We start from the raw sequence: 21,688 nt of genomic DNA on the forward strand, positions 1-21,688 counted from the left end.
ACACAGCCGCTCTCCATCCCTGCCACGTTGTTGCCTAAGAAGGATTAATCTCGGCCCGCTGGCTTTCTGTGTTTTTGGAGGTTTCCCCAGCTCCCTCGAGACCCTCACCTTCCAGTGTCCTTGCTCCAAGCCAGTCCCCACGTGCTGCGGCCACGCTCTGGTGCTCTCGGTTGTGGCAGGAGTGTCCGGAGCTCGGCGTGGTCCCGTACTGATTCGGGTTCTCGTGCTGCCTCACATGCGACAGGAGAGACCCCTCCGCGCGCGGCCTCGGGCCCCCGGTGTGGACAGGCGGGAAATTCCTATCAGGACGGGCTGCGCGTTGGACGGATGGGTTTTCCGTGTGGGAACATGCTTGAAGCCGCTGCAGATTGCGCTCACCGTGAATTACTGATGGAGGTGTGCACTCCCATGTTTTTGTTCTTTAAATTGCCCTGTTGCCGGGAGCTGGTGAAGCTATTCTCCTTTTGCTAGTTAACTCATTTCTCTCAAACCTTGTGCTGTGAGCCGTGCGCTTCAGCCTGTGGACGTAGACGTCCGCGTTTACATATGGAATCGGCTGAGGACTGGTGTGGGAGGCCCTGGCCTGTGCACGGGGCCTGCGGTCGCTGGACGTCTGGGGCCGGCCGGGGCCCCGGGTGGGGAGAGAAGGTTAAGGGAATTCCAGGGGCTGTGTTTGACTCTCCGGTCTGTGAGAGGCCCACGGACTTGGCTGTGGGGAAGAATCAGGCACTGTTGAGCCATGGCAGCTTGAATGTGCACGCGGAGCAGAACGCACGGAGATATCTGCACACGGACGGAGGGTAAATCCATGGGACGGACAAGGGGGAGAAACAGGGACGGGTTTTAGTGTTACGAGGGGTCGAGGATGGGGGTGCCCAGGGTAGCGGATGGTGCTGGTCTCATGGGCACCGTCGGGGAGAGGACGAGGCTTGGCATCCAGGAAGCAGGTGAGCCCGGTCCCCCTCCTCTCCCCCAGAAATGTTTGTTCTCTGGAGAAATGGACTGAGCACCTCCAGTGTGGGGTGCGAGGCACAGTCTGAGCATGTGCCCGGAGACGGAGAACAGCCGCAGCCCCCAGTGACGGACGCCCCTGTGCTGACGCACAAGCCTGGAGACGGGGTCTCCTCCTCCGGACGTGGCCGGCTCGGGTCAAAGATCTGCTGCCGGAGATGGGTCTGTGATAACCCCCAGAGGAGGAAGCCGCCGGCTCACGGCTCCTCGCTGGGAGCGAGGAAACCGCTGTGGCAGTCGACAGGGGAGAAAACGGATCGTTCACGCACAGCACAGCATCGGAGCGACTTAACTACTCCCCAGCGGTTGACACGAGCCGCAGTGAATGCACGTAACTTTCAAATAAATTGATTTTTACAAATTTTTAAAATTTCAAATTTCCATGTAATTCTGCTTAGATGTCTGGGCGAACGCCAGTTCCCGGAGGAAGGGGTGCCGTGGGTGGGGGGGCACGCAGCAGGTCTGGGCCTGCCGGCCCGGATTAGAGCAGGAGGGGTCCACGGGGACGGTCTTCAGGGAAACGGAACAATGAGCTACCAGCTGTCCCCACGTTGTCAGGGACGGCCCCCGGGGAGAGAGGGTTGGGAAGGGTTTTCACTTCTGTTGGGATATTCTGAAGGAAGTCGCGAGAGGTCCGTTGAAAACCACGACGGTGGAGCCCAAAGATGCGAATACCCCCCGGGAGTGGAGGAAGAGTCAGCTGGGAGGGGCTTCGCGGCCGACTCGTGGTCCTGCCAACGGCTGGGCACGGCTGCGCCCTGCGGAGGGGTCGTGGGTTGCTCACACGGGCCGTTCAGAGCGATCGTCAGCTCTGAGTGTAAACACGACTGTAAGTACCGAATGACGACACTCTTCTTTGTGACTCAGTAGCCCTCCTCGGTTCATGAATTCTGTGCGCCTGAGGAAAGAGTGGTTTTACCGGTCACCTGCGGGCTCTGACTGGACGAGGTCTGGCCCTGTGCCATCAAGATGTTCCGGGACGCGTGTCGGCGGCTCGGCTCTGGTGCAGGGAACCGGGTGACAGCCGGGAAACCTACCCCGTCCCGGGCCACGGACGTGCCAGCAGCGCGAGGTTCCGCAGGCGCCCGCCTGGGTCCATCGGTGCCGTGTGAGACTGTGGGGCTCGGGGTCGTGAGTTCGGGCCTCGCGCTGAGCCTGGAGCCTGCTTCGAGGAAGGAGCGGGCGCAGCCGCAGCAGCCCGAGAAAGCGTCACGGCGCTCCTGGAAACGGCCCTCAGGGGGCCGTCGCGGACACAGGGACGAAGCGGTTTCGGTTACGATGCGACCGCTGGGGACCTCCTCTGCCAGCCGTGGCCGTCCGTGCTGAAGGCCAGCAGACCCCGCCGGGTGCCCCGTGCCCCGCGGCTCCGACTCCCGAGCCGGCACCAGGAGACCGCTCCGGCCGCAGGTTCTCAGGGGCGCGGCCAGGCCGGCCTCCGCGCGCGGTCCCCCACGCCGCCGGGTCGTCTCGCCAGACCTGGGTCCGCCCTTCACAGAGACCCGTCAGAGCAGCTGTAACTGGCCATGTGTCCCGTGGGTGACGCGCCACAACCGTAAGGAAATGGAGACTTGCCCGTCCCTTCGCGTCAGAGGGAGTGGGTTTCCGAGTTAGACACCGAGCGAGCAGAGGTGACCGCGCAGTCCTGGTTCCCGGAATCGGACCGCCAAGCTGTCCCGTGGGGCGTGTTACAAAGGTCACCTTCCTGATGAGTGTCATTGAATCTCCTCAAGAACGAGCAGAACCTTCACGTGTGCCGTGTGCAGGAGACCGTAGCTCGGCTCCGGGGGCTCCCCTTGCCCCTCCGCGCGCCGGCGTGGGCGGGCAGGGAGCCGTGCGGCGTCTGTACGGCTGCCGTGTCCGGGCGCGCGTCGACCCTTCCCCCGACCGGACCCTCCTCCCTCTCTGCTCCGTGGCCAGGACGTGCCCGACGTGCTGCGTCGTTCTACCAAGTCATTTTGCCAAGCGGAGGGACTCGGGCCCCGGGTACAGCCTCACCTCACTCTGCTGTTTCCCTTCACGCAGGGGTGGATCAGGCGTTGCCTCCCGAGCGCCGGGCGCCCGTCACTCCTGCCCCTTCCACGCGCTACCACCGGCGGAGGTCCTCAGGGTCACGCGATGAGCGCTACCGGTCAGGTAAGGCGCGCGGCGGGAGGTCCCTGCTCCCGGCCTGTGGTGCTCACGGGGATGGTGCGGGGACGGGCGGGTGCGTGGCCTGCGTGGGCCAAGGCGGGGGTGGCCTCGGGCCGGCTGTGCGGCCACAGGTGATGACATCCTGCTTCCCAGACGAACCCCCGCCCGGGGTACACGTTAGAACGCAATAAACAGTAGCTCTTTTCACATTTTTAAAGATAACGTCTGCTGTTTAGAATTTCACAACAACTGAACGGGAATCTCTCATGAGCCAAATTTTGGGTTTTTTTAGGTGTTACTACTCAGCATGTGGTTTTACTTTGTATTTTCTTGGCTGTGAGTATAATTTTTTTCCTTTTCTTTTATCCCCAGGATTTCTGTTTTCCAAGTAGTTTTCAAAAAAGGAAATCCGTACTTTCCTGTGTTCTCTGTGTCCTTTGTGTCTTTCGGTGCCGCGTGCGGGAACGCGGTCTTGGTAACTGCGTTCTGCTGCAGCCGTCACCGGGGTTGGCTGGCTTGGATTTCGGTCATTAATTGTGTCCCATTAATTTCTCTCGTCAGAAAGCTTGTATGACGATTAATATTTTAATGACGTTTTGAGAGATTTTTTCCCCAGCATCTGCATTAAAGTTGCTTTTTCCTGCTTCCCTGACTAGACTACGGCTTTTAAGGCAGATGATCATAAGCGTTGCTGCCGGGACCCCCGTTCGGGGCGGAGGCGGCTTCCGACGACGGAAGAGGACGTCCTACTCTGTACTTTGCAAGCGGTCTCCCAAGTCCCGTCCCGCTTGGCTTTTACAGCAAACGGGGTGCGCACTGCTCCTTGGTGCTGCGGAACAGGAAGCGGGGGCTGTGGGATGCGGCAGCTCGGGCAGCGCACACCGGGGCTGGAGGGTCGACCGTGCTCTTGGTTCTGTACCAGGGCTCCTTCCGTTAGCGGGGTGACAAGGCAACCCCCCGTTCCAGTAAGGAGCCTCTGCCTGACTTCCTGGCTGGCTCCTTCCTGGGAGGGAGGAAGGGGCAGGGCCGACCTTACAGCACCCGGGTCGTCATCTGGGGGGTGAGAGTGGCTGGAAAGGCAGTGGAGGCCGAGGGCTGCCCCTTGGCCCGCCGACCCCCGTGCCCAGACGCCTCAGTGTGGGGACACTGTGGGGGCGGAATGAAGCAGGAGCTTGTGCCCCACTCCACCTTCTGTTTGCAGAGACGTTGGAACGCCCAGCATGGGTCAGGACGCCCCGTGGGTCGGGGGTCTCAGAGGCCTCTGTCACACAGGCGGGGCAGGAGCAGGTGCTGTCGGCTCACCGTGAGATGCTTGTTGCCTCGCTCGTCCGGACTCGACCGCACTAGTGTTGCGTGCGCACGCGCAGCAGACGCAAGTGCTCACACTCGGGGACGCGCACACGCGGGAGACACACGGGCACGGCCACATGCTGGTGGCACAGAGCCACGTACGTGGGAGACACACGTGTAGCCACATGTCCGTGCACTCACAGGCCGGTGTGGCGGAGGCACACACGGACAGACCGACACGGGTGCGCAGACGCATGGGTGTACACAGACCCGAAGAGCACACGTGTATGTGCACACGCACGTGGGTACACAGACCCGCGTACAGGCACACGTAGACCCAGAGACATGTCGGTGCACGGAAACACACATTTAGACACAAACACGTAGACACGGGTGTGACCTAGATACGTAGACGTGCGGACACACGTGCGGACACACGTGGACACACACAGGTAGACGCGCACACGTGGAGACACACACAACTGTGTGCAGATGTGCCGACACGTGCAGCCGCGTGAGACATCGCAGCTGCCGTCGTCAGGACCCTGTTCTCACGGAATCCAGTCAGGTGTCCTGGCTTCCATTTTACAGGTGAGAAGCTGGTTCCGGCGTGTGTGATTGTTGCTGAGACAGTGGGGGCCTCATCCAGACCGCAGACCCTGGCTCTGTCCGTCTCTGTTATTTCTTACCACATACAAGGGTGTAACTTGTGTCTTGTTCTAAGCTCCAGCTTTCTGTGCTAAATTTTTTACAAATTTAGATGGAACTTCAACATGGGGGCTTAAGTGGGCGGGAGAAGAATCCATGAAACAAGATGGGATAGGGAGGGAGACAAACCATAAGTGACTCTTAATCTCACGAAACACACTGTGGGTTGCTGGGGGGAGGGGGGTTGGGAGAAGGGGGGTAGGGTTATGGACATTGGGGAGGGTATGTGCTTTTGGGTAAATTGGAAGGGGAGGTGAACCATGAGAGACTATGGACTCTGAAAAACAATCTGAGGGGTTTGAAGGGGCGGGGGGTGGGAGGTTGGGGTACCAGATGGTGGGTATTATAGAGGGCACGGCTTGCATGGAGCACTGGGTGTGGTGAAAAAATAATGAATACTGTTTTTCTGAAAATAAATAAATTGGAAAAAAAAATTTAGATGGAACTTAAGAGCACGCACGGTTTGTTTCCTCCATTACCTCTTTCCTAACGATGAGGGACGGGACTGGTAAACCCTGATGTTTTCCCGGCCGTGGCTAAGCTGTGTTCTCCAAACCCTCTCTGCTGTTTCAGGAGACATGCCAGGTGCTGGCTGCCTCCCCGCCGGTGTTTCCGAGCGGACATCTCAGAGGGTTAGCAGAGAAGGCAACGGGGCTGTCTCGGCCCCGGGAGCACTTCCCTCTGCCCCTACAGGCTGCCGCCCATCGTGGGGAGTGGAGTAGACGAGCAAGGGAAGTGTGCGGGGAGGGTGGCGGTGAAGGAGGGGACCAGAACCTTCAGCACGGCCCTGTGGGAGGAAAGCACACCTGTCTCCGTCCAGCCCACTCGGGGCCCTACTTCAGAATCTCTGTTTGCTCAGGTAGCATCCCCGTGGGGACCTGCGGCACTTGGGGTCTGACTTTCCACTAAGAACCCCCAGCCTGGGGATGAGCTCGGGACTCTGCTGGCTCAGGGGGAAGGAGCTCACGGCCCAGAGGGAGAGCCAGATGCGTGACCCAGCACAGCGTGTGGGCGACGCGCCTCCCTCGTCTTCCGGAGCGCCTGCCGCTCTTGGAGTGCGGTTCGCACCGCCCACGCCCGTGTCTGGCTTCCCACGGTCCTGTCTTTCATGTCGTCCCCTTTCTGCAGCTGCGCCGGTTTCCTGGGTGTTTCTCAAGCCCCTGATTGCTACGGAGCCTTGATGCTCTGACCCCGCTGCCCAGAACTTCTTCCCTCGGACGGACACATCACTGGTCTCTGGTCTCTGCTCACGGTCACTTTTTGCACGAGCCTCCCCGACCACCCCGTTAAAGGGCGGGTCACGGTGTCGCCTCGTGCGGTCCCTATGCCTGCGCTCGGGCTCCTGGAAGTCCCTCGCAGCTGCCAGCCCCGACACTGCCCGTCGCCCTTTGTCCTGCCTACCGTCTGTCTGTCCATCCTTCCGTCATTTCTCCATCGGCATCGTCTGTGTGCCTCTCTGTCCCCCACTCTGTCCACCGTGAGAACGTGACCCCGCAAAGACAAGAACGTTTTTCTGTTTGTTCGTGTATCCCAAGCATCTGAAGTCCTGCCTCGTGAGTATTTTTGGAAGGAAGGAAGGTGAAGAAACGTAGTACATTTGGGGAAAAGCAAGAAATTAGGGAGGATGAGCCAGATTTTAAGGTCTGTGGTGGACCGTGCCCAGGAACTTAGAGTTTGTCCTGAAGGCGACAGGTGCCGCCGGAAGGCTTGAGGCAAAGGCGCGAGACGAGCGTAGCAGGGGTTCAGGGCAGACCCTGGTGGCCAGGGATCACGTGCAGGGGAGTCGAGGGACCCCGAGGTTGAGGCACAGTGAGAAGGTGAGTCAGGGTCACTCAGATCTGGCGTCCGCTCAGCGGGGAGCAGCAGCAGGACCGAGGCCCAGTGGGTGTGTGGAGCTGTGAGGGCGGGAGTGTGTGGTGCCGCCTGCGTGCGCGGGCCCTCGGCGGCCTGCGCGACGGAAGCAGCTCTGCTGTAGGACCCCGGGTCCTGTCCTAGGTCCTGCTGGCCAGGACGGTGTAGGGAATGCTGGGTCGGTGCTGCTCCGTGCGGGCCGTTGGGCTTTCTAAGACCTCGTCCTGCTCGTCCTGCTCCCAACCCGCAGTAGGAAGCCACTGGTCCCTTCACGGCTGAGGGGCCTGTGCAGACGCTCTCGGCCTGTGCTCGCGAACCTCGCCGGGCTCTCGGTTTCCGCGGTCGGCACGGGTGCCCCCCCGTGTTGGGGTGCCCCCCCCGCAGGACAACTGGCGAGGACCTGGGGTCGTTCAGCCTCGTCAGTCTCCCCACCCGAGTCTCTGCAGTTTCCTGCTGTGAAAACAGGCAGTCTCCTTGACGTGCACTTTCCTCGGATGCTGTGAGTCACTCTCCCTTCCGGCGTCCGGCCGCCAGTCCTCCTGTACCACGTCGTGTTGCTGGACAACCTCGTGTGGCCCATTGGCCTGTGCAGGGGTTGGGATCTTCCGGGCTGTCTCCCTGAGCCGGCCTGGGGGATTTCAGACTCTCAAAAGGGAAAGTGTTGTGGTCCTCGGGAGATTTCGGTTTCCACACTCCGCAGACCACTCAGCTTGCAGTGGAAAGTACTCTGGATGCTTCAGTAACCAAATTATATCAACCGAGAAGTAATTCTATTATCTCTTAGATAATTGCCCTAATTAGCAATCAGTCCAATCAACCATATAGCCTCAGATTTAATCTCTCTTGGCCATACTTTTCCATTTCATTTCCAAATCCATGGCCTTGCATGGTAATGAACTCCTACTGGAATTCTTTATAATAGTGTGTACTTCTCCCCTTTTAAATAACTTTATTTGGAAACTTACATTTGATTTGGAGAGTGAATTAATGAAGAGGCATTTTGCGAGCACCTAGAAAACGTCAAACTCTGTGTTAGGCACTTAATCACTTTTACTTGATAAGTCTAAATTAGAACTTGCAGGAATTCTAGCTGTTTCTCCAGGCCCTTTCTCCCCAGCCAGAAGCCCTAGAACACGACACTGAGACCTGTGTCATTCCTGTTCCGACCAGGACCAACCATGTCAAGGAAGAATGTTGAAATAAACGTGCAGCATATGGGGTCGTGACATGTTTAAAAAGGTTGTTTTGTCTCTTGGGCAGATGGCAGATGGCTTCAGAAAGGACATCAGGGCGCCTGGGTGGCTCAGTGGGTTAGGCCGCTGCCTTCGGCTCGGGTCATGATCTCAGGGTCCTGGGATCGAGTCCCGCATCGGGCTCTCTGCTCAGCAGGGAGCCTGCTTCCCTCTCTCTCTGCCTGCCTCTCTGCCTACTTGTGATCTCTGTCAAATAAATAAATGAAATCTTAAAAAAAAAAAAAGAAAGAAAAGAAAAGAAAGGACATCGGGTCCGTATGTGTTCCTGGTCAAAGTGGTGGCCTTTCCCGGGGCCTGCCCCCTCCCTCCAGGTAGAATGTTACGGGGCCCAGTCTCCACCCTGGACTGCCGACTCAGACAGGCTCCAGGGACCCAGGGGGACCCTGAGACCTCCAGGGATGTCTGTGAGGTCAGACTGTGGAATAACACACATGATTTGCTCTGTCCACACTCATCCTCTCGTGAAGGTGCTGGATTTCTCCAAGGCTGCCGGTTGTGGAGATACTGCATTTAGAGGGTAGGTGCAGACAGGAATTGCGAAGTCTTGCATTTCTGAAAGTTTGTCAGTTTACTTGCTAATACAGTAAATATCAAAACATTAGTCCTAGAAACAAAAGCTTTTTAACACTTTCACCCATTTTTCAAAATTTCTTTTCAGTGTAACAGTATTCATTATTTTTTCACCACACCCAGTGCTCCATGCAATCCGTGCCCTCCATATTACCCACCACCTGGTACCCTGACCTCCCACCCCGCCACTGCTTCAAATTTTCAGGTTGTTTTTCAGAGTTCATAGTCTCTCATGGTTCACCTCCCCTTCCAATTTCCCCCAACTCCCTTCTCTTCTCTAACTCCCCATGTCCTCCATGCTATTTGTTATGCTCCACAAATAAGTGAAACCATATGATAATTGACTCTCTCTGCTTGACTTATTTCACTCAGCATAATCTCTTCCAGTCCCGTCCATGTTGCGACAAAAGTTGGGTATTCGTCCTTTCTGATGGAGGCATAATACTCCATAGTGTATATGGACCACATCTTCCTTATCCATTCGTCCGTTGAAGGGCATCTTGGTTCTTTCCACAGTTTGGCGACCGTGGCCATTGCTGCTATAAACATTGGGGTACAGATGGCCCTTCTTTTCACTACATCTGTGTCTTTGGGGTAAATACCCAGTAGTGCAATTGCAGGGTCATAGGGAAGTTCTATTTTTAATTTCTTGAGGAATCTCCACACTGTTCTCCAAAGAGGCTGCACCAACTTGCATTCCCACCAACAGTGTAAGAGGGTTCCCCTTTCTCCACATCCTCTCCAACACATGTTGTTTCCTGTTTTGTTAGTTTTGGCCATTCTAACTGGTGTAAGGTGATATCTCAATGTAGTTTTAATTTGAATCTGTACTCTAGGTAAAGAATCTGTACTCAAGGGACTACAGAACACTCATGAAAGAAATCAAAGAAGACACAAAAAGATGGAAGACCATTCCATGCTCTTGGATCGGAAGAATAAACATTGTTAAAGTGTCTATACTGCCTAGAGAAATCTATACTTTTAGTGCCATTCTGATCAAAATTCCACCGGTATTTTTCAAAGAGCTGGAGCAAATAATCCTAAAATTTGTATGGAATCAGAAGAGACCCCGAATTGCTAAGGAAATGTTGAAAAACAAAAATCTGGGGGCATCACGTTACCTGATTTCAAGCTTTATTACAAAGCTCTGATCACCAAGACAGCATGGTACTGGCATAAAAACAGACACATAGACCAGTGGAACAGAGTAGAGAGCCCAGATATGGACCCTCAACTCTATGGGCAAATAATCTTCGACAAAACAGGAAAAAATATACAGTGGAAAAAAGACAGTCTCTTCAATAAATGGTGCTGGGAAAACTGGACAGCTATATGTAGAAGAATGAAACTCGACCATTCTCTTACACCGTACACAAAGATCAACTCAAAATGGATAAAAGACCTCAACGTGAGAGAGGAATCCATCAGAATCTTAGAGGAGAACATAGGCAGTTACCTCTTCGATATCAGCCACAGCAACTTCTTTCAAGATATGTCTCCAAAGGCAAAGGAAACAAAAGCAACAATGAACTTTTGGGACTTCATCAAGATGAAAAGCTTCTGCACAGCAAAGGAAAGTCAAGAAAACAAAGAGGCAACCCATGGAATGGGAGAAGATATTTGCAAATGACAGTACAGACAAAAGGTTGATATGCAGGATCTATAAAGAACTTTCACCCATTTTTAACAGTCTAGAATATTCTTTGGGTCCAAGGGTTTGAGAACCACTGCTTGTAACCTGTAAAACTGAAATTTTTCTTGAAACCTTGAGACGCACTGTGCAAACTTGTATGTGTGAACCCCTCCCCGAGGCTGGTTTTGCACTGATGACGGTTTAGGATCTGAGGTATGGTGGGGCTCAGCCGCTGGCCATGGGGCCTCAGGCATGCTTGGCGTTCCGCACACGTGTGGTTCTGTGTTCTGAGCCTTTGCTGAGCGCTGTTGGTGACACTGGAAAACGGAGGACACTGTTTGCTTCCAGAGAGTGCGCATACCTGACGGCCGTTCTTCCTCGACATTAAAGTTTAACCTACGTGGACGGGGTTTCTCTTTCTCCGGTCCACTTGAGTTCACTGGTTTCAGTATGTTTCCTGCTCTGCAGTCTGATTCTCTGAACTAAATGTTTTCATGATTTTGTGTAAATCCGAAATGACATATTCTGTGACACTGGAGGAAGAGAAGAATGCAGTAAATCGGACTGCTTGGTCAGCTTCCCTCCCAGTGACGGGCAGGCTTGTCCTGTCGAGCTGCACTGCCCAGTGTGGTGGACCTTTTCAATTTAAATGAAAATTCTGTTCTTTTGCTTCACTGGCCACATTTAAGACAAGCGGCTACCACACTGGGCAGTGCAGGTGTGCAAAGTTGCCACGGCGGAGACTTTTTATCCCCCGGAGCTGCTCTAAAATCAAGGCTGTGGGAGACTTGGAAGATGCATTTGAAGATAGACTGTAAAGACCTGTTTGTTCAAAACTAATGGAAATGAACTCAATCTTGATACTGGCCTGGTCCTGTAAACAGAAAGTGCCCTGGTGGGATTCGCATCTTGAAAACGTCCGAGTGCGGCGGTCGTGTGGGAGAGGCTGGTTGGACTGGGTGGGCTCCTGGCTGGAAGCAGGGACACATCCAGAGGCTCCTGTATTGCAGGTGAGAAAACAGAGTTTGTGGGGTGCACCGAGGTAGTACTTAGAGATTGACAGCCTTGAAGTATGGACATGAGGTAATCAGAGATCCTGGAAACTGAAGAAACAAGGATTGAGTCGAAAAAGTCGGGAAGGGAAAATGGAGCTGATTCCCAGGAGGGAGAAATGAGAAATAACAGAAGAAGCTGACGTAGAGGAGACAGGCTCGGCTGCCTGCCACCTCGCCGCGGAGCGTGGCTCTGTCGCACGGGTGCTTGTGGTGAAAACGAAGTTTAGAAATGGAGACCAACGAGCTGAGGAGGCCAGCTGGATCCCAACCTCGATCCGTCAGCACACCACAGTCCCTGGGAAGACCACGGCTCCCAAACAGGGGTGGGGGGTGCCAGTGGAACTTGGACGCCCTGCTGTGGGTGTAAGGGCAGCGCCCGAAACGGGAGCCGCTGTAGGAGACGTGACGGACGGGCCCGTCAGGGGACCCGGTGGGGAGGTCGGAAATGGACACCTCCCTACAGAGAGGGGCTGCTGGAGGAGGGTCCACGAGGATGACAGAGAAGCTGTTTTAGGATTCCTAATTGTGCTTGTGGGTAACGCTTGTTCAGAGTAACGAGAGGATCGACGAATCAGGAGATTAGAGCCTTAGAGACCGGAATGGCCTAGAGAGCCTCTAATGAGCCTTAGAGACCGGAATGGCAGCGATGGTACAGGGGCAGGGGAGGAGCCGCGAATATTCCGTTATGAGGCATCAACGTAAGGACCAGCACTTGGAACCGTAAAAGATGAAGGGTAATTGATTCGCCCAGAAAGGAGCAGAAGTAAGATCATACACAACACTGAGCTGAAACTAGAAAATATACAGCAAGAGTGGAAATGAAGAATGAGTGTAATAAATGGGGGACAGTGACAAACATATGAGTACCAGTCCAGAAATATGAGCCACGTTAAATGTCACTGACCTAAGTGTGCCAGTTACAGCATCCGAGTAGACTAAGGACACAGCCCACGTTACGTGGACGACAAGACAAGCCCCGCAACCGTGGGTTAGCAGTAGAGATGGAGTAGAGACGCTAACACCTACTTCAAAAGCTGCCGTGGTCCATTGCTTTCTTACGGAGCAGACTCGGGACAAGAAAGGTCACCGAGGATTACGTACGATAAAGGACTTGGTTGTCCAAGAAGACGGCGTTCTTACTGTGTACATGCCCGACAAAACGTTACAGCCCAGGAGGCAGGAGCCGTCAGTCCGAGCCGGAACTAGACGAATCCACAGTCAGGGGAGCGTCGGCAGCTCTGTGTCCCTGACGTACAGATCCGGGAGGCAGCGAATTAGGTGAGGACGTGGCTGACCTGAACAGTTCATCTGGGCCGCCTGAATTTAACTGACCTTTGTAGGGCATCCGTGCAGCAAGGGCAGAGAGCACATCCCCAAGCTCACACAGAGCAGTCCCAGAACAGACCACATCCTGGGCCGGAAAACACATCCGTATCGAAAGGAATAGCATAAAAATATGCCTCTCAGGGCACAGTGGAATTAACCTAAAAATCCGTGACCGATGACTGGAGAATCCCACACACTTGGAGAGCAGACTGCATGCTTCTGACTAACAGACGGATCAAAGAAGCCTGAAACATTTGTGGAATGTTTTGAACTAAAAAGAGAAAATACAAGTGATCAAAATTTGTGGGATGCAGCAAAAATAGTGCTCATGTGCAGCATCCAATGCTTATGTTGGAAAAGAAGATCTAAAATGTGTAAGTTCCATCCTTAGGGAAAAAGCAAAGTAAATCTGAAGAAGAGAAATAAGAAAACTTAAAGGAGAAATAATGAAATTGAAAAGAAGACATCAGAAAATCAAAGAAGCCAAAAACTGGTTCTTTGAAAAGATCAGTAAATGATCAACTTCTGACCAGGTTAACTAAAAGAAAGATAAAAACCACTAATACCAGACACGAAAAACTGACCATCACTACTTATTCTATAGACCACAAAGGACAATAAAGGAATATTACAAACAACAATGTGTCCACATATTTGATTATGGAGATGAAGTGGACCCATTCCTTGAAACACACAATCTGTTGAGAGTCACACAAGAAGAAATAGATGATCCGAATAAGGCTATGTCCATTTTAAAAATGAACCGATAGTTAATAACTTTCTAAAACAAAGCACCAGGCCCAGGTGGGTTACTTCTGAATTCCACCAAACATTTAAGGAAGAGATTATGTTTCTCTCTGTATTCTATTCCTACAGACAAAAGGAGAGGGAGTGCTTCCTAAGCATTCTGTGAGACCAGCATTAACCTGATACCAAAACTAGACAAAAGCATTACAAGAAAGAAAAACTTTAGGCTACTATATCTAGTAGCCTAAAACCTAGGTTTTAAAAATTTCTCAACAAAATAGCAAATCAAATGCAATAGTGTATAAAAATTACACACCATGACCAAGTGAAATTTATTCCAGGTATGCAAGGCTGGTCTAACATTCAAAAATCAACGAATGCGATTCATCATGTCAGCAAACCGAAGAAGACAACTCATATGACCTACAACACATGTAGAAGCAGCTGTTCATGGTTAAAAACTCTCCATAAACTAAGAATAAAGGAGAACTTCCTTGATTTGATAAAGAACATCTTTAAAAACTTCTACTTAACATCACACTTAGTGGTAAGAAACTAAATGATTTACCACCAAGATCAGGAGCAAGGCAAGGATGTCCCCTCTTGCCACTCCCTTTCAACATTGTACTGGAAGGCCTAGCTAATGCAGTAGGACAGTAAAAGGAAATCAAAAGTATACAGATTTGGAAGGAAGAATGAAAAGTATTCACAAATGATGTGATTATATATGTTGGAAATCCCAAGATTCAAAAAATCAAAGTATTAAGTGATTATAACAAGGGCTAACATACGAAAACCAGTCACTTTCTTATATGCCAGCAACAAACAGTTGGAATTTGAAATTGTCTTTTACAATGTCATTTGCAATCCACACTCCCGAAATGAAATACTTAGAACTCTAAAAAAACAACAATATATAAGGCTTACATGAGGAAAATGATTAAGGTGACAAGTCACATGAAGCAAAGAAACAGAGAGTCCACATACCTGGATAGGAAGACTCATTACTGTTGAGGTGTTTGTTCTTCCCAGTTTGGTCTATCGTTCAAACAATCCCTGCAAGCTGTTTTGTGAATATCAACAAGTCCGTTCCGAAGTTTGTATGGAAAGGTAGAAGATCACAGGTAGCCACCACAGTAGAGAGCAAAGTTGAGGACTGGTGATGTTCAACCCCAAGACTTAATACAAAATTCAGGATAGTACAGACAGATACCGGTGAGACAATAGTCATATAGATCAGTGTATCACAGGAGATAGCTCAGAAACAGGCCCACAAACATAGTCAATATTATAAGCGAAGACAACCCAGTAGAGAAATGATAGTCTTCTCAACACATGGCACCGGAATAACTGAATGTAGACACAGATCTTAAACATCTTAAACCTTTCACAAAAACTAACCCAGAATGCATCATAGATCCAGGGCCCCTGGGTGGCTCAGTCAGTTAAGCATCTGACTCTGGATTTTGGCTGAGGTCATGATCTCAGGGCTATGGGATCGAGTCCCCTGTTGGGAGTCTTCCTGTTCCTCTCTCTTGCTCTAGCAAATAAAATCTTTTTAAAAATGCATCATAGACCCAAAAGCAAACAAAAACTATAAAATTTCCAGAAGAAAGCATAGGAGAAATATAGGTGACCTTGGATTTGATGATGACTTTTTAGGTACAATGCCAAACGCATAATGCATGAAAGAAGAAGGTTGGTAAGTTTGTCTTCATTAAAATGAGAAATGTGTGCTCTGCAAAAGACAGAATAAAAAAGGTAAGCCACAGACTAGTAGAAGAACCTTTGCAAAACACATTTCTGATTAAAAATAAAAAAAGAAACTACTATCCGGGATATACAAAAAACCCGTCACACCACGAGTAAGAAAACCCATTAAGAAGTGTTCAGAAGATCTGAACTGACACCTTCCCAAAGAAGGTACACGGACAACAAATACACGGAGGAAAAGATGCAGTCATTCCCGCATCTCCGTCATTCCTGCCGAAACTCAGAAGCACCGAGACGCCCATTAGCAATTGAGTGCATGAACATATTGTGCAGATATTATTTAATTCATTATTTAATGCTAAAAAGAAATGAACTCTCAAGCCTTCAAAAGTCATGAAGGAAATTTAAATCCATATTACAAAGTGTAAGAAGCCAATTTGAGAAGGCTCCATACTGTGTGACCCCCAATACAGGACATTCTAGAAAAGACAGAAATAGTGAGTCAGTAACGATCAGCAGCTACCAAGTGCTCAGCGGGAGGAAGGGAGGGATAGGTGGGTCCAGAGCACTTTTAGGACAGTGAATCCATTTAATACGACACTGTGGTCACATAGACATGTCGTTCCGCATTTGTTAAAGCCATAAAATGTACATACCAAGACTGAACCCTAATGGTAACTGCATGCTAGTTAATAGCATGCCAATGTTTTCTCACCAGTTGTACCTCACTGACATAGTACGTCTGTAGAGGGCGAAAGTGTGTGTGTATGTGTGTGTGTGTGTGTGTGTGTGTAGGTGAGTGGGTCATGGGAAACATGATGCCTTTCCCCCTCCGTTTTGCCATAAACCTAAAATTGCCCTAAACATAAAAATCCATTAATTAAAAAATGAAATAAAGGATGATGATAAAGTTTGGAGGATCAAGAAAGACAAAAATTATTTTTGGAAACTATTAATATTGAAAACCGCGCAGTCAGAATGGTGAAAGGCAGGAGTAAATGATAGGAGGGATTAAAAATGGGACACGTTTTTGCACATACGTCAGAGGGAAGAAGGATAGGATAGTGTGAATAACCACCTGACAGCAAATTCAACAACTTAATTAAATGGACAATTTCCCAATATAAAAGCTTAAAAAGAAATGGAAACCTTGAGTAGTCCTATGGCCACTAACTGAAAGGAAGCAGTTGCTAGAAACCTCTCCACAAAACACAGCAGGCTCAGAACGCTTGGCATTTAAGTTATTCCCACCTTCCAAGCAATTAATGTTGGGGTCTACACAAACAGTTTCAGCGAGCAGAAAGAGAAGAGAAGGGACCCTTTCCAGTTGGTTCTAGGACAGACACCTGTGTCGTGACGGACGCAGTGATAGGAAGGGAAAAGTCGCAGGGTGTCGTCTACATAGAAGCTTCAGGGTAATCTCTGGATTTAAAAAAAATTTTTTTTAAAAGCTTTTATTTATTTATTTGACAGAGATCACAAGTCGGCAGAGAGGCAGGCGGAGAGAGAGGAGGAAGCAGGCTCCCCGCCGAGCAGAGAGCCCGATGCGGGGCTCGATCCCAGGACCCTGAGATCATGACCTGAGCCGAAGGCAGAGGCCCAGTCCACTGAGCCACCCAGGCGCCCTGATCTCTAGATTTTTAGAAATGATGAGGGTTTAGTGTAATGGCTGAATATAACCTAAACAAAATCCTACGTCTACATATTAACAAACATGAAGATGTGACTTAAGAAGTTGTGTATACGGTAGATTTTAACATGTTTCAAATTAAGTGACCTTTTCAGTCACATTGAATATTTCTGTTGTTTTGTGGGGATCTTAGTACTTTTCTTAACAAATTTTCCCAGTAAGTAATGTGTGAAGATTCTATAAATGAAAACAAAACAGAAAAACCCCAGCATCTTACAAAGAACCGAATGAAAATTGAAACCAAAGATGTGCGAGACTTCTGTGGTGAGCGACCAAGACGGAAGTGGTTGAAGGGAGCCGCAGGAGCCGTGCGCCGTGTGCCGGAGGGGGTCGTGATCCGCGGAGACGTCCGTTCCAGTAAAAACCCCCACGGGGACCTCCGGAGTCTCAACAGACTGGGTTTGGGTGGAAAGTCAGGGCCAGGGACAGGCACGAGGTAAGAGGACAGTGGAGCCACCGTGGACGTGCCCAGGCAGATGTCAGCATTTTCTCCTGGGAAGCCCGCCAGACAGATGATCGCACACACTTGTGTTTAGTGACGTTCGAGCCAGTGGGGACCTGGTGTTTGCCGGGAGCAGTCCTCACCCTGACGCGGCCGACCTTCACGCCCGCACTCGCTTCGAGCCGGGCACCGTCTGACAGGCTTCTGTGTGGCTTGTGTCACCTCCCGCACGATGCCAGAGCATTGCGGCCTCGGTTCACATCAACAAGGTCATCGGCCTTTGTTTTTCTGATTAACTTTGGGTGTTTTTCCTGGATCCATTACAGCCGTTCCGAAGTTTTATCTCCCGTGTGGCTCACTAAGGACAAAGCACTGTTGAAAGTGTTAAACGCGGGTGTGTTCATGATGGAAAGAAACGGTTTATCCTGGAGCAGAGCCTGGCACAGTGGAGTTGTTTGGGACGCGTTCGGTTAGTGTCTGGGTAGTGACATTGTTCATTCCTCGCTGGAAATGACTCAGCAGAGGATAGAGCACCGAGTACCCCTGAGAGGCGCAGTGCACACTGCTGAGCAGCGCGCCACGGGCTGGAGCCCCCTTCTGTGCACGGTCCCCCCACCCCCACCCCACGGGCTCGTGGACTCCGTGTCCGCTGAGGTTGTGCGGGGAGCTGCGGCCCCCGGGCCTGCGAGGAGCCAGCGAGCCCCGGGAGAGCCTGGCCCTTCGAGCTGTGCCGGCGGGCACGCTCGCCGGAGACGCACTTTGCCCGCCATCCCTGCATTATCGCTTTTTTTACCAGCGCCCCACTCCTCTGCCTCCAGGTGCCTGTTCCACGCAGTGAGCAGACCGCCCGACCCCGGAGGAGATGCGTGTGGCCGTCTGCAGGGAGGGAGGACAGGCAGCGGCACCGTGGTCAGAGCAAAGCTTGACCCCCTTGGCTTGGAGGTGTGGGTTTGGGGTCTCCCGCCCCCGACGTTCATCTGGAGCAGCAGCGGATGGAGATGGGGGTGCGGGCATGGGGATGCGTGCGGGGCCTGTGTCTGTGCTAGCGGGGGCCAGGCTCCGCCCCAGGGTCCTGACTCCTCCTCCAGTCCCAGAGCCACCCCTGTGCATGGGGCTGCTCCCTGTTCCTTGTCTCCACCTGGTGAACCCAGGGCACACACGGGTTCAGTAGCGTGCCCGAGCCCACTGGAGGAGCTGGGCTGTAGGCCAGGCCGTCGGGCTCGTGCCCCGCAGCTGTGACACCAGCGAGTGTCCTTGCAGACTCTGTCGTGGGTCAGTCCACTTGGTCTGAAGTCAGACGGCTGTCCCTTCAGTGCCGGCATCCGTGTCACGGCGCGGGGTGAGGTGGGGGGCGCCGAGGACTCCCCGGCCGGGGGGTGGGGTGGGTGGAGGGGTTTGACAGCAGCCTGAGGTGAAGGGGGCACCCGTCCATTTTTCTTAGGATTCTGACCCACAGATGTGCACAGACACGCCCTTCCTCTGAGGGGAGAACCTGTCCTCATCATTTGGGTTTGTTCTCTAAGTGCCCCTTAGTGCCCCTTTGTTGTACCGCAAGATGCGGGTTTCTTCCAGGGGACTGAATGCACCGGCTGCTGAAGGAGACCAAGGGGAAGCGGAGTTTTCTGGAGCTGGTTATTGGGATCTTCCAGTCTCAGGGCCTCACTGAGTCTTGGGGAAGGGACTTTTCCCTTGTGTCGGAGCACAGACCTACGACCTTCGGGGGGCAGCCTGGGGGCTGCAGGGGGAACAGGTCCTGGATCCCCAGGCCACAGGCAGGGCAGGCGTGTGCCTCACGGAAACACGAGCATCGTGACGGTGTTGCTTCGAGGACTCGAGCTGCCCCTGCCCTGGGACGAGGTAGACCCGACAGCAGTGGGGCTCCTCGGGGCCTTTCCGGTCATCCCACACCTGTGGTGCCAAGGCCACTGTTTGACGGTATCGGTCACAGGGACCGTCCCTAACGAGTGTCTGCCACGGGACGGGCAGCTGGGGCCTGCTTCGTGTCTTGTGTCCGACGTAATTGTCTCATTAACGATCGTTTTTTCCATTTTACACGGGATCAGAGTGGGGATGACACACCGGCCGCGTACTTCACAACCGGAAGTGGCAAAGCCGGGATTCGGATCCCAGAGCCCGGCCGCACACCGCTGTTCAGTCGGGGCCGCAGAGAACGGGGACAGCTCCTGATTCCGCAGTTCCTGTGGCTGCCCAGGAGGCAGGCTGTCCGCTCGTGGCACTAACGGGGAAGAAAAACTTGGGACTTCCTTTGAGGAAACAGCAGGTGGAGAAACCGTGAGAAGCCGCAGAGTGGGGTCCGGCCGGCCTGCCCGTCCGGATGGCAGCAGGGAGCGGGGCGCAGGGGCCGAGCCGCCGTCCTCAGGGGTGGCGCCGGGGCGAGGCGTTGGCGCAGGAGGAGCCGGTCGGGAGCTTCGGCGGTCGCGCGAGGCGACGGCGCGTCAGCAAGCTCTGCCGGACGCTCCGCGCCGCGCCGGCCTCCCACGAGCCGCGCCGCAGGCTGCACCAGCACGAGCGACCCGTGCGCCCCCGGCTGCCCTCGACGGGAGGACGCTTCCCGGACGCGAGCAGCAAACCTGGAAGGGAACCTGAACCGAGGACGCAGAGTCAGGAAGGAGGAGGAGCTTTGCTTCGTTTCGCTTAGTGTTTCTGAACGTGCCGAACGGACCGTTGCGGACGCTGAGTGCAGCGCGCCGGCCTTCTCGGGGAGCAGCGGCTCTGGGCCCCCACACGCCTTTCCTTCGCCAGCTGCGTTCCTAGTGGCTGTGGGCGTGTTTCCCGGAGGAGGTTTTCCTGCGGGTTCCGGGCACTTGCCCCCTTGGACGCATCCCCTTGGACGGGTTTGCAGGAAACCCTCCCGTGAGGCTCCCCGTCAGCTTCGGGGCATCCTCGTGCCCCGCGTTGGGCTCCGACAGCGTCCACGTCTCTGCCGCCTTGCCGCAGCCCTGCCAAGTCCGCTCTCCCCAGCTCTTGACCCTGCGTGTTCACGGTCTCCTGGCTCTTCACAGTTCGTAGCCTAAAGCCCAGACCAATCCTACCAGAGCTCACAAAACTAAAAAAACTCCCATCTCCTATGTTCCCAGTTTGCCCCGTCCCTGTGGCCGGGGACACAGTGCCCACAGTGCCCTGAGCAGTGCCCAGGCCTTCCCTGGGGCGCCCATTGGCATCGGCCTGTGAAGACGGAGGATTTGTCCCTTGTCCTCTGGCCAGTGGCCTCTCCGTTGCCCCTTGCCTGCAGGCTGGGAAACGTGCAGAAGTTGTGCCTGGGGTTACGTTGGTGGTTCTCTTCCTGGCCCCAAACCCAGAGTGCTCCCCGCGCCGGGGAGGGGAGATGCACGGGGATGCGGGTCTTTCTGTCCCCCACAGATCACCGTATTTCAAGACGTTTTTCCAAACAGTTCTGGTCACTCTGGGCGGGGGGTGGTGGCTGTTCAGCATTCTAGGTACTAGGCTGGGATATTAGGGGCTATGCGGGGAGGGGGGATTCAACCCTGCAACGTCCTAACACCAGGAAGTCCCGTCTTACTGGACAGGACCGGGGCTGGGAACCCTGTTTGGGGCCATTCCAGGGCCTGTGCCGGAGCGCGACATCAGCTCAGGGGCCTTCATCTCCGTCTGCGTCTTGGCCTCGGTTCCTTTAGGCTGGATCAGCTCCGTGCCACAGGGCCGGGATGAGGCCGGAGCGCCGCTCGGGAGGTGCCGTCCTGCCAGTTCGCCGAGCGTTGCTGTCCCGAGTGTCATGTGCTGGAACCTCCAGGCGTCCTGATGCGGATTTTTAAGTGTTTGTCCGTAACAGAGAACACAGAGTTGCTTTTTGAACATAAGTAAATGGTGCGTGTTGTTCGGTTTGGCTGTAAATAAGGAGCGGCTTCGTGAGAGACAGCAGACGTTTACTCCTGACTCCCGGTCGGCTGAAGCTCAACTCGCGCTTCCGTTCTGGGGCCTGGGCCCGGCGGGGCGTGCTGGTCCCTGTGTGACTGGAAATAGTCCACTTCTCTTCTCTCTCAGGTGTGTGACAAATTCAGCAGACTTGCACGTACTACTAGCCGTTTTTAAAACGTCTTTTACTTTTATGGGAAAAAAACCACAATTTCAAAATGTACCTTAGTATCGGTCTTTACTAAGTGGATCATTTTATGTTAAAACAGGATTTTTATTGGATTTCTAAAGTAATTTATCCTCAGAACAAAAACCTTAGCGGATATCAAGAAGAGTGAACAAAAATCCATACTGTATAATTTCATTATTCTGAAA

The 21,688-nt window shown here is 53.1% G+C and overlaps 1 protein-coding gene across 2 annotated transcripts in view; it reads left to right on the forward strand.

The window, feature by feature from the left end:
- DIP2C (disco interacting protein 2 homolog C) overlaps nucleotides 1-21,688 on the forward strand; it is a 347,920-nt gene that overhangs the window by 175,445 nt on the left and 150,787 nt on the right. For both annotated transcript variants that reach the window (XM_044229196.1, XM_044229198.1), the window contains one exon: nucleotides 3,034-3,144. In XM_044229196.1, coding sequence (XP_044085131.1) covers nucleotides 3,034-3,144 — 111 coding nt within the window. The remainder of the gene's footprint in view (nucleotides 1-3,033; nucleotides 3,145-21,688) is intronic.

Source organism: Neovison vison, chromosome 12, assembly GCF_020171115.1.
Source record: "Neovison vison isolate M4711 chromosome 12, ASM_NN_V1, whole genome shotgun sequence".
In the NCBI taxonomy this organism is placed as follows: domain Eukaryota; kingdom Metazoa; phylum Chordata; class Mammalia; order Carnivora; family Mustelidae; genus Neogale; species Neogale vison.